The 12,746-nt window shown below is 49.4% G+C and overlaps 1 protein-coding gene across 1 annotated transcript in view; it reads right to left on the reverse strand.

Annotated features, from left to right (window-relative positions):
- Window positions 1-2,756: 2,756 nt before the first annotated feature.
- The window catches only part of LOC123373995, a 115,845-nt gene continuing 105,855 nt past the window's right edge, over window positions 2,757-12,746 (reverse strand). Inside the window, exons 4-7 of the mRNA XM_045023371.1 lie at window positions 9,449-9,503; window positions 8,503-8,604; window positions 3,553-6,878; window positions 2,757-3,417 (exon numbers count right to left, since the gene is read on the reverse strand). Of these exons, the coding sequence (XP_044879306.1) occupies window positions 4,751-6,878; window positions 8,503-8,604; window positions 9,449-9,503 (2,285 nt within the window). The 3' untranslated portion in view covers window positions 2,757-3,417; window positions 3,553-4,750. The remainder of the gene's footprint in view (window positions 3,418-3,552; window positions 6,879-8,502; window positions 8,605-9,448; window positions 9,504-12,746) is intronic.

Raw genomic sequence — 12,746 nt, forward strand, 5'->3', positions numbered from 1 at the left:
AGGATCTACAACCTATCCTGAAGGACAATCCCTCACTCTCACAGATCTTGGGAGACAAGCCAGTCCGCTCTTACAGACAGCCCCCAACCTACAGCAACCACACAACAAAAACACTAACCCAGGAACCTATCCTTGCAACAAAGCCTGTTGCCAGCTCTGTTCCCATATCTATTGAGGGGATACCATCATAGGACCTAATCACATCAGCCACACTATCAGAGGCTCATTCACCTGCACATCTACCAATGTGATATATGCCATCATGTGCCAGCAATGCCCCTCTGCCATGTACTTTGGCCAAACCGGACAGTCTCTACGTAAAAGAATAAACGGACACAAATCAGACGTCAAGAATTATAACATTAAAAAACCAGTCGGAGAACAATTCAATCTCTCTGGCCACTTGATTACAGACCTAAAAGTCACAATATTACAACAAAAAAACTTCAAAAACAGACTCCAACAAGAGACTGCTGAATTGGAATTAATTTGCAAATTGGACACCATTAAATTAGGCTTGAATAAAGACTGGGAGTGGATGGGCCATTACACAAAGTAAAACTATTTCCCCATGCTTATTTTTCCCCCCACTACAGTTCCTCACATCTTCTTGTCAATTGCTGGAAATGGGCCATTTTCATTACCACTACAAACAGTTCTTTTTCTCTCCTGCTGATAATAGCTCACCTTAACTGATCACTCTCGTTAGAGTGTGTATGGTAACACCCATTGTTTCATGTTCTCTGTGTATATCTATATATCTATAGATCTTCCTACTGTATTTTCCACTGCATGCATCCGATGAAGTGGGCTGTAGCCCACAAAAGCTTATGCTCAAATAAATTTGTTAGTCTCTAAAGTGCCACAAGTCCTCCTGTTCTTTTTTCACTTTACACAAACCGGCTCGAATACGTTTTAAAAAAAACAAGACCATTGTTTCAGATGTGGATGTGCAATGGCAGGCAAATTTGGTGGATATGCACCGGTTCTCCAAATGCAGCAGCGGTTTTAAGTACATCTTTGTACATATTTGGATAGACACTCTATCCAAATATGCCTGGGCCTTAGGCCTAAAAGACAAGATGGGTGTTGAGGTATCCAAGGCCTTTCAAGCTATTTTCAGCAAAGGTTGCGTGCCTCAAAACTTACAAACCGATCAGGGGAAAGAATTTTTAAACAAACCTTTAAGCAGATTATTAAAGTGGCATGGAGTTCACCATCTTGTTACTAATAATGAAGTCAAAGCAGGGGTTGTAGAGCGATTTAACAGAACTTTAAAAACTAGGATGTGGAGATATTTTACAGCCCATAACACCTTTTGCTACATTGATGTGTTCCCTGACTTTAAAGAGTTACAACCAGAGTTTCACAGAACTATACAGACCAGACCCGCTGATGTTAACCCTTCAAATTCTTTGAAGGTATGGAAAATGGTTTACAGAGATGGTTTAAAATAATCCTTTTCACAAATATCACCAAGACAGTGTCGTGGTACAGGCACCACCACTCTTGCAACCTCTCTGGGAGGTTGTATAGTTCTAAGCAGGCATAAGCGGTGGTGAAACAGGCTATGAAGACGTTGGTATTGCCCGAGACAGAGTACCGGTTTTTTGCATGCTTCCAAGACACACACGCAGTTTCATCGTCGATAAACTCACAGGATGAAACCTTGTAATTGAGGGGAAACAGGTACTGAAAGAGTGGAGAAATTGGAGAGGGTCCAGAGAAGAATGATTAAAGGTCTTGAGAACATGACCTATGAAGGAAGGCTGAAAGAAATGGGTTTGTTTAGTTTGGAAAAGAGAAGACTGAGAGGGGACATGATAGCAGTTTTCAGGTATCTAAAAGGGTGTCATAAGGAGGAAGGAGAAAACTTATCCACCTTAGTTAGCCTCTAAGAATAAACAAGAAGCAATGGGCTTAAACTGCAGCAAGGGAGGTTTAGATTGGACATTAGGAAAAAGTTCCTAACTGTCAAGGTGGTTAAACACTGGAATAAATTGCCTAGGGAGGTTGTGAAATCTCCATCTCTGGAGATATTTAAGAGTAGGTTAGATAAATGTCTATCAGGGCTGGTCTAGACAGTATTTGGTCCTGCCATGAGGGCAGAGGACTGGACACGATGACTTCTCGAGGTCCCTTCCAGTCCTAGAATCTATGAATCTATAAAATCTAAAGGTTTATTCATAAAAGGAAAAAGATACAGATGAGAGCTAGAATTGGTTAAATGGAATCAATTACATACAGTAATGGCAAAGTTCTTGGTTCAGGCTTGTAGCAGCGATAGAATAAACTGCAGGTTTAAATTAAGTCTCTGGAGTACATCCCCAGCTGGGATGGGCCATCAGTTCTTTGTTCAGAGCTTCAGTTTGTAGCAAAGTCCCTCCAGAGGTAAGAAACAGGATTGAAGACAAGATGGAGATGAGGTATCAGCCTTTTATAGTCTTTTCCAGGTGTAAGAACACCTCTTTGTCCTTACTGTGGAAAATTACAAGCAAAATGGAGTTTGGAGTCATATGGACAAGTCCCTGCATACTTTGCTGACTTACAAGGCGCATCTGCCTTCTCTCAATGGGTCAGTTGTGTAGCTGATGGTCCTTAATGGGCCACCAAGCAGGCTAGGCAGAGCTAACACCAACTCGTCTGGGATGTCACCCAGAAGCATAGCATAAGTTTGAAATACAGGCAGGATAGAGCCAATATTCATAACTTCAACTACAAAATGACACATGCACCCAGACAGCATAATCATAACCAGCAACCCATAACCTGGTCTTAGACCCCTTATATGACCCCCTTTACCTAAGATTTGGTGCCACTACAGGACCTTGGTTACAACCATGTTCTATACGGTCCCAGTTCAAGTCAATAATGTGACACAGGCATCTTCCGGTTTGGTCATTTTCTTTAAAATATGGTCAGGGTCTGCACTAAATTGCACAGCATTTATCAAGGTCACCCCTTACGCTAAATGTTTTTGGGTTAGGCACAGACATTGCATAGCATAACCTATGGCAAGAACAGTGTTTAATAAGCTTTCCAAATACAGCTCAGCACGGGGAGCTTGCAGTTTATATCTACTGAAGTCCAAGTCACACAGTCATGGCGCCGTTGGGCTGGCACATCTATGACACAGCCCTCACAATCTTCAAAAAGCTTTTCCCTAAGGCAGTGATTAAGGACAGCATAAACAGCAACACATACAATAGTCTGCATGACTTTTTTATGCTCACGACGTGGCACTGGCTCAGTTAGTTCCATGCCAAGCCTCCTAAACTCCTCATAGCTGTCATCCTCGGAGTCCTCTTCAACAATTTGTATCGGCATTGAGCAAAAACAAGGAGAGCCCGGTTCATCTTCGCTGCTTGATGTAACGCTGTCCAGGGCGTGCGGGTCCTCTAGAAAGGCATCATCAAGCTGTAGAGAGATTTTCAGAAAAGAAACAGTGTAAGTTCCCACTGCTTGTTTTTAAACATACACAACCCCCCCGCCCCCCGTTCCTAACCCCATTACACCCCATCATCAGCAGTCACTTCTTAATCATTCATTTACCTGAGCAATGTCTTTTCCATTCACCTTGTCCTCCGATGACTCAACCGAGCTGTGTTCGCCTTCCACCTCTAGTGGGGCGAACAATGAGAGGCCTTCATGCTCATTGGGTTGCCTCACGAGAGTTTGGGTTTCGGGTTTCTGTGTATCCATCAACGGCTGAGTCAAAGAGCCCTCGTGGGAACTGTCGCTGATGTAGCGCTTTCTCCACACAAGTCCAAAGGCCCTCGGGGCTAAAACAAAGTCCAAAGTGCTCACAGGGGTGGTGAAGGAGTCCATGTTTCCATGATTTCTAACGCACGCATCCTTGGTAAAAGATGGCCTCTTCTGCCCCGGCGCTGGGACTTATGGGGTGATAGTGTTGCACTCTGATTGGCAGAGGGCGCTGGGAGGAGTTCTCAGAAGGGTGACACGACCCTCATCTGGGTGGGTCACAGCACCCTGGAACACCACCGATTGGTCAAATCTGCTCTGGGGGTGGTCCTATGCAGCCGAAACGCATCACGATTGGTAGAGAGCATTGGGAGGAGTTCTTAGAGGGGTCACACGAGCCACATCTGGATGGGTCCCCCCACCCTGGAACACCCCTGATTGGTCAAATCACCTCTTGGGGCAGGCCTATGGGGGCGAAACCCCTCCTGACTGGTAGAGGGCAATGAGAGGAGTTCTTAGAGGGGTCACATGACACACTTTGCTTCCAGTCATGTGTCCACCTTGACCCCGGAAGTAAGACCCCCATGGGTGGGGCTGCTGCTGAGAGGCGGGTGGGGCTTAAGGGGTCGAGGGGCGGGGTTTTAGGGGTCACAGGGCTGGTTTGGGTTTGATTGATGGTAGGGCCCTAATAGTACTACTGGACACTCTTAGAGGCCCTTGCCTTCCAAAAGGGTGGCTTTGTAAATTTAGTATCAGCTCTTCTTGAAGGAAGGATTGATTCTTGAACCGCATGAGGTAAAGTAACAAATCCAGTGAGCTAGCCACACCCTCAATCTCATCCAAGCCCCCAGGCCCCCCTTCATCTTGGAATCTGGGTTTAAATGTGATACCCCAAGGAGAGTCTCTTATACATCAGTCTCTGTGTCCCAGGACAACAAGCCATTCTTCTCAGCCACTTTAGCCCATGCTTACCTGACCCACTGGATGATAGGGAGATGTTGGAATTTGTGGGCCCCTTCTGTTAGTAGGCATGCTGGCAGGGTGGGATTCAGTAGTATGGAAACCGGACACCCTTGGAGGCCCTTGCCTTCCAAAAGGGTGGCTTTGTAAATTTAGTGTCGGGTGTTCTGGAACGAAAGTCCTTCGACATTCGGGACTTCACTTTGTTTTGAAACTTGCTGAAGATTTGCTTCAGGTGCATTAACATCTGTTTGAGAACTTTTCTCCTTGAAGGGGATGGTGTCCTAGCTCTGGAGGCCTTTGGTGACTTTGGGGGAGAACCGTCAGGACTCCCAGTTACTTTCTCCCCAGCTTGCAAAAGCCCTGTTGTACTCGTAGCAATGGACACCATCTTTGGTTGCCTGGAGGGAGCTGTTTTCCTCATTCCATCCTGCGTCTTGCTCTTGTCTGCTGGAAGGAGCCACACCGCTGGCATCTTGTGGTTGGATGATGCTGAGGAGTCTCCTGGAGTCCATTGCTGTGGAATTCCATGGGATCTTCTGGGCAAGTCAGCACCTGCAGAGCCAGCTGGTCTCTTCCATCGAAGCTTACTGCACTTCTTGCAGATTTTGATTGGCGGCTGGTCCCTGGAGAGCTTTGAATTCACAGTGCCATCGAACCCATGTGAATCCATGATGTCTGGAATCCCATGCAGCTCAGCAGATGTCTCCTTCTGAGTTTTCTTACCCTTCATCTTTCCTGGATGTGCCTTGCGGCACTGCTGGCAAACTGAGACCTGGCCCGCCAAGGGGCGGGAGCTGCTCAACATTTCCGTCAGGTGCTTGATCTGCAGGTCGTGTGCAGCCTGCCCAGCAATGAGAGAGTCAAGGGTGGATCTTGTTAGCTGCTCAGAGCCTGGTGCCTCTGGGGCAACCTGGTGGCATTGGGTCCTGGGAAGATCTGCTCTGCCCTCACCTGCCTGTGCCCCTGGCCCCAGGCAGGAGCCTTCTCCCAAGGTAAACTTCCTCTCCATGTGCAGCTCCAGCTTCTCTTCAGTCCCTTTGCTGTCACACACACTGGTAAGGGGCTTTCTGAACTCGCTCCTATAAATCTGGAGTGTCGCTTCGAGTGTCTTCTCTGCTATTGTGGTTCCTGGAGGTGGCGATGTCAGATCCATCCCTGCTGGCAGAGTGCAGTGATCTGGGTTAGTCTGGTTTCCTGCCGCGCTATCATTCCTGCCCGTCTCCATGGTGGTATCTTCCACTGGCGTTGGAGGACGTGTGGAAGAAGAGGAGCTTGTGCTTTGCCTCCCTGTGTGCAGGAAATCGGTCTCCATCTCACTGAACTCCACACTGGCTGCCCTGGCTTGGCCGGCGTGAGGCAGCTTTGCCTGGGGCTCTGGATCCAGGGTGAGCAGCCCCCTCTGCATGATGAGATGCTCACGCCTTATGTGGAGTTCGACGGGGTGGGCAGGCTGTTGTCCCATGGTTGGGAATGCCGCTGTCCTGTGCCTGCCTGGCTCCCTAGCGGGACGGAGTGGCCCAGGCAGGGCAGTCTCTCTCCGGAGGGGAGCATCTCTGTGCGAGTCTCGCACGACCTTAGGAAAAGCCTTCATTTGGATCTCCGAGCATTTCTGAGCCACGTGATCCTGCAGCTTGACCCCCGCCGTGGGCACAAGCCTGGCCAGGATGGCATCAGGGGATGCCATAATCCTGTGGGCCTTTTGGGGCAGGGGTCCCCAGGGGCAGACACCTGGATCCTGGATCTCCTGTGCATGCTGAGGGCTGGTGTCGGATCTCAGGGGCTTTGGGACCTTTGCCGGAAATCCACTTTTGGGCCGATCTGTGTTGAATTCCCATTGCTGCTTGGTGTCCTGCTCACCCAGCAATGGCTCCCCTGGAATGGGGGTTTGTGGAGCCCCCAGCTGGCTCTGCAGATGCTTCTGTCGGATGTTGAAGTCTGAGCCATGGGCTGACATCTGGTCCAGACCTATGTTCTGCTCTCGCTGGTCTCGTCTGCTGTGGGCAGGAGGCCTGGGGAGAGGCTGGGCTTGGATGGGATGAGTGGATCCTTCCCAGCTTGCGACAGTCATGGTCTCCCTTGTGTGGCAGAGGGGCTCTGACCAAGTCATGGAGGCTTCTCTCAGGGAAAAGGAGCTGGGACTCCAGAGGGGAGAGGTGGTGGATTCCATGGAGGAATAGCAGAACTGGCTCATCCCAGATGTCGACACACTCGGCCTGTGGGAGAGAGCAGACAGGGACAGATGGGACATGGCCCTGCTGAGCAAAGGCAGGGCTTGGGCACAGCCTTCCAACAGTAGTGCAATGGGGCAGTGCCTAGGCATGCATTGCACACCACACCCTGACACAAGGACATCAGCTGGGTAACGAAGGACTGAGAGGGGGAGCTGGCACTCATTTTCTCTAGAACGATAACCCCTTCGTCACACGCACATGTGCAGCACCTAGCACAATGGGGCCTTGAGCATGATCGGGGATCTACTGCTATTTTAATAGAAAGATTAGCTAACAACAATTGGTTTGGGGGAGGAAGATGTGAGCATGTGTGTGTAACCCTTGCCAGAGGATGTTGTGAAGGCCAAGACTATAAACTATAAAAGGAACTAGATAAATTCATCAATGGCTATTAGCTAAGGTGGGCAGGGATGGTGGCCCATAGTCTCTGTTTGTCTGACGCTGGGAATGGGCGACAGGGGACGGATCATTTGATGATTCCCTGTTCTGGTCATTCCCTCTGCTGCGCTGGCATTGGCCAGTTTTGGAAGACAGGATACTGGGCTAGATGAACCTTTGGTCTGACCCAGTCTGGCTGTTCTTATGTTCTTACATTCTAACCCACTGGAAAACTGTCCTCTTCTAATGGCTGATACACTAGAGGCTAACAACCTACCATTGCTCCCAGTTAATGGAGTTTCTCCGGTGGTGGAGGTCTGTGCTATGGTCCTGAAAGTCCTGGGTTTAAACCCAGCTGATGACTCGTGTTTGGGGTGTATCACGTGGTGTCCCACTCACTGCTTGTCTGGTGCCTACTCTGGGGATTAGCTCTCGAGGTCAATGCCCCTTCCAATTGTCGCATGTGATCACTGTCACTCCCACAATGACCCAGACAGTTCTCCTGTTCACTGCCCCGCCGGTCCATGCCATGCCCTCGGTGGCTGGTAGGGAAACCTGGGCCCACACTTCACACTGGGCTCCAGGCCAGGGACCCTCAACCCAGCAGTTCTGGGCTTTCCTCTCCCAGCCTGGACTGCTTCCTACTACTCCTGGTTCCCCTCCTTGCTCTGCGTGCACCAGCTCCAAACACTCCCCCCTCTTCCCAGGGAGGGGCTGCCCTTTCCCAGCCGCAGCCCCTGTCTGTTGCCAGCTTCCTGGCTTGATAGGCCCCGTCTATTCCTGCCAGCTGAGCCTGCTTGGAATCAATTCCCTGCTCCCCGGCTCTTCCTGCAGGTGCACCCTGTGGAGTTCATGGGCCTGCCTGGCCACCGGAGCCCCTTCCAGTGCTGTGGGGGGTGGACACCCCCTCGCAGGGTGTCATTGGATTGCTTTGTCTTTCAAACACAGCACGGGCAGGTTCTAGACAGTCGCCGGCTGGCAGATATTGCCCTACAGAAGGATTTGATCCTACTCACAACCCCAACTTGTAGTCTCTGCATTTCATTTCTGATCATCCCTCACCTCACTTTCACTGGTCTCTCACCTTGGAAGCTAAAGCCTCCTAGTGGCTTTTTCCCTGTTACTTTAGGATCCTGGAGTGTCTGGTTTTCCCTGCTCCCTCCTCTCGACATTCACTCTCCCCTCCCACCCAGCCCCCAGTCTGGTGCCCCCTGGTCAGTTGCCTTACGGTATCAGAACTTCATCCAGGTGTCCAGCCATGTCCTGTAGCCTCCTGTCAACCAGCCTGAGGCGCTGAGCCAAGCGGAGCTTCTCCAGGGGCACAGGGCAGCTGTGGAACAGAGAGAGCAGATAGCTGAGTGCAGGCCCTGCCCTCAGGCCCTCTTTTACCCAGAGGGGCGGCACCGAAAGGCTCCCTGTCCCATTCTCCACTGAGGCAGCCTCCTCCCCTGCAATACCCAGACCTTGGATGTCCTGGTTTGGGGTTAGCTGGATTGTGAGGTGAGCCCTGTCTAGTGCTGAGGAGGTGAGAGTGTATCCTACTGGCAGCGTGTGTGCCATGTCCCGCCCACAGAAGCTAATCAACGTATAGGATAACAGCCTACTATAGCTGCCAATTAATGCAGCTACTTCTTCAGCTCTAAGGGGTGCTTTATGCTGCAGAGCTAAAGGTCCAGGGTTCAAATCCTGCTGGGAACCCATGCTGGGGGACTGGAGGAGGGGCCGTTACACAAGTGCTGCTGGATCCCTTTCACCCTACTCACCATACCAGAAAGCCCAGCCTTCCTCCTGACCTCTCCACCTCACCTCCCCGGGGTGCACGGGGCTGCTGCCAGAAAACATTTTCTCCCCCTCTTGGGAGGGGAGGATGGTCCAGTCCAGTCGACACAATCTAGCCCCCCGCCCACACACACTGCCCCAGGTTAAATGAATCGTATGATGCTCGAGGAAGGGAATGACCCACTGTACGAGGCGTGGGGGTGGAGTAGAGATGGCAACTTCTGCTGGGTGGGAATGAATTGCAGGAGTCTAAAGGAGAAGAGTTGCTTGCGTGGTACCTAGGTCGGGGCAGGGGAGGGATTACTCGGGCTACTGCCACTGGGTGGGGATGAATTGCATGGTGCTAAAGGAGAGGACTGACCCACTGCAGATTCATGGAGGGGGGCATTGCTTACCATGTCTCTAGGGATGCACCAGCCTCCTCCAGCTGTTCCTCACAGCACCCAAAAGCTGCCAGAAGTGAGACATATAGGAGACATTGAGCTGCTTGGGCACCCTCTGCTTCCTAGCAGCCTATTGCCCCAGATTTCAGAGGCAGCCTGTGAACGGAGCCCCAGCCAGTGCCTCTGCACGGCTCTGGGCACGACTGCGCCTTCGCAGGAAGAGGGGAGGCAGGTGGGGGAATAGACCTTATTTCTCTGCTTTGCATGGGGCCAGGGTCTGCCACTGCAGCTGTGGGGTCAGGGGCTGCTTACCTTTCGCTTTCTGCTTTTTCTTTTTGTGTCTCCTCTTCCTCGGAGAAGCCTGCCACACACACAGAAAGCAGCAGGGTTAGAAGAGAAGAGAACTCCTCAATAAACCCGGGAGAGCAATGAGCCAGAGGTGATTGCCATGTGGGGCCAGGGGGGAGTTTTTCCTTGTGGCAGAGTATTGCACTATGAGGCCTCATGGGTAGGCATTGTGCTTTCCTGTGATGCAGACAATGTAGGGCACACAGCACAACCCATAACAGGGGTCACTGGAACACTCCAGGGGTTGGAGAACCAGGGATTGCTGGTACCCGGAGCCTGCAGAGTTTATAAGCATTGAAGGAGAGAGCCTGCAAAGTTCTCTCTCCTGCAGAGATGACAAAACTCTGCAGGTTTTAGGATTGCAGGGTATGCAACTCACCCCAGATACCATGCACGGAATTCAGACCTTGGGGGAGAAATCCGACCTCTGGACAACAGTGTTTCCTAGATACATATTTAGGGAGTGCATGCTCTCGGGGTTTTATCTGCTTGCATTTGGGATGGCCATGCTACTCCTGAGTGGTGAAGCCATGAATGGGTTATGCAAATCCACCCAAACAAGTGCTGATATAACCCCAATATCATCCTCAAACGGCAGCTCTTTTACACCAAAACACAACAACAACAGTTTGGCATGAGTTCAGCCCACTTGCCTGGGAGCTGCAAAGTTTCTTGAAGGTAAACCGCACTGCTTGCAGCTTAACTAGCCAGGTATTCCTTTCACAGGCTAGATCTTTCTCGCCTGGGCTCAGCCCCTGCCCTCCTCCCCCACAGTTTAGTTCCTTTAGTTCTCCAGGTGTTTTCAGCAGTCTTCCTTTTGGGGCAGGGAGGTGGTGGAGAAGAACCTAGATTAACTCCCTTCTAAGCCTTAAATAGGATTTGGCTATGACAGGAATCCTTTGTCTCCCAGTTTGACCCCCCACGCCCTCCCAGTGGAAAAATACCACCAGTCCAAAATGATGCCCATCTGAGGGAACTGAGATTGTTTAGTCGGCAGAAGAGAAGAAGGGGTGGGGGGGGAGGAGGATTTGATAGCTGCTTTCAACTATCTGAAAGGGGGTTCCAAAGAGGATGGATCTAGACTGTTCTCAGTGGTAGCAGATGACAGAACAAGGAGCAATGGTCTCAAGTTACAGTGGGGGAGGTTTAGGTTGGATATTAGGAAAAAACTTTTTCACTAGGAGGGTGGGGAAGCTCTAGAATAGGTTACCTAGGGAGGTGGTGGAATCTCCTTCCTTAGAGGTTTTTAAGGTCAGGCTTGACAAAGCCCTGGCTGGGATGATTTAGTTGGGAATTGGTCCTGCTTTGAGCAGGGGGTTGGACTAGATACCTCCTGAGGTCCCTTCCAGCCCTGACATTCTATGGATTCTATGATTCTATGAGGTGACATGATCACATGACCCTGCAGTGTCAAAGCAGCATCTCAGGAAACTTCTCAGGAAGGAGGAAGATTAGTATTTTCAAAGTCCTATTGTCCTTCCTAATGGCCCATCCAGGCTGATTGCCCACTGTTTGGGGGCATTCCCCTGGTGCAAGCACTTTTGTAATTGATACAGAGCCCATATTCCTAACTTCAGATACAGAAATGATACATCCATACAAATAGGATAATCCCATTCAGTAAATCAGAACCTTTCCAATGATATCTCACATGACCCATCTTGCATAAAACTTACCTTAGTTATGCCATATTCATAGAACAATATTTCTATGAAGAATATGGGGCGTAATGTCACAGGGGTGAAGAAACATGTGGACAAGGGCGATCCAGTGGATATAGTGTACCTGAACTTTCAGAAAGCCTTTAACAAAGTCCCTCATCAAAGGTTCTTAAGCAAAGTAAGTTGTCATGGGATAAGAGGGAAGGTCTTCACATGGACCAGTAACTGGTTTAAAGATAGGAAACCAAAGGTAGGAATCAATGGTGAGTTTATGAAGAGAGATAAATAGCAAGGTCCCCCAAGGATCTGTACTGGGACCAGAGTTGTTCAACATCTTCATAAATGATCTAGAAAAGGGGGGAAACAGTGAGGTGGCCAGATTTGCAGATGATACAAAACTAAAGATCATGAAATCCAAAGCTGAATAGGCCCTCCTTGTTCCCAGATGTATAACTCTGTGTTGGGCTGTGTGAAAATGCATTTTGTTTGAATGGGCCCCATTTGCCAAACAAACTCTCCGGAACGCTCTATATGACTGCCCTGTCCTCATCGTTATTTACCATTCTGCCAATCTTTGTGTCACCAGTACATTTTTATCAGCAGCAATTTTGTATTTACTTCCAAGTCATTGAAAAAATATTGAATAGCATCAGACCTAGTACTGATCCCTGCAGAGCCCCATTAGAAACACTCACATTCGATGAGCCCTTTGACAATTACTTTTTGAGATCTGTCAGTTAGCCATTAGTCTGTTCTCAATCCATTTAACCTGTGCTCCATTGATATTGTAGAGTGCTAATTTTTAATCCAAATGTCCTGCGGTACTTGTATGCATAAACAGGGGAATCTCAAGTTGGAGGAGAGAGGTTGTTTTACCTCTGTATTTGGCACTGGTGCAACCACTGCTGGAATCCTGTGTCCAGTTCTGGTGTCTAACATTCAGGAAGGATGTTGATAAATTGCAGAGGGTTCAGAGAAGAGCCATAAGAATGATTAAAGGATTAGAACACATGCCTTGTAGTGATAGACTTTAGGAGCTCAGTCAATGTCGCTTAAAGAGGTTAAGGGTGGTTTGAGGAAAAGTCTATAAATGCCTACCTGGGGAAGAAATCACTACAAATGGGCTCTTCAACCTAGCAGAGAAAGGTCTAACATGGTCCAATGGCTGGAAGTTGAAACTAGACAAATTCAGACTGGAAAGAAGGCGTCCATTTTTAACAGTGTTAACCAGTGGAACAATTGACCAAGGTCATGGTGGATTGATTCTCCATCACTGGCGATTTTTAAAATCAACATTGGAC

Source organism: Mauremys mutica, chromosome 1 (genome assembly GCF_020497125.1).
Source record: "Mauremys mutica isolate MM-2020 ecotype Southern chromosome 1, ASM2049712v1, whole genome shotgun sequence".
Lineage (NCBI taxonomy): Eukaryota > Metazoa > Chordata > Testudines > Geoemydidae > Mauremys > Mauremys mutica.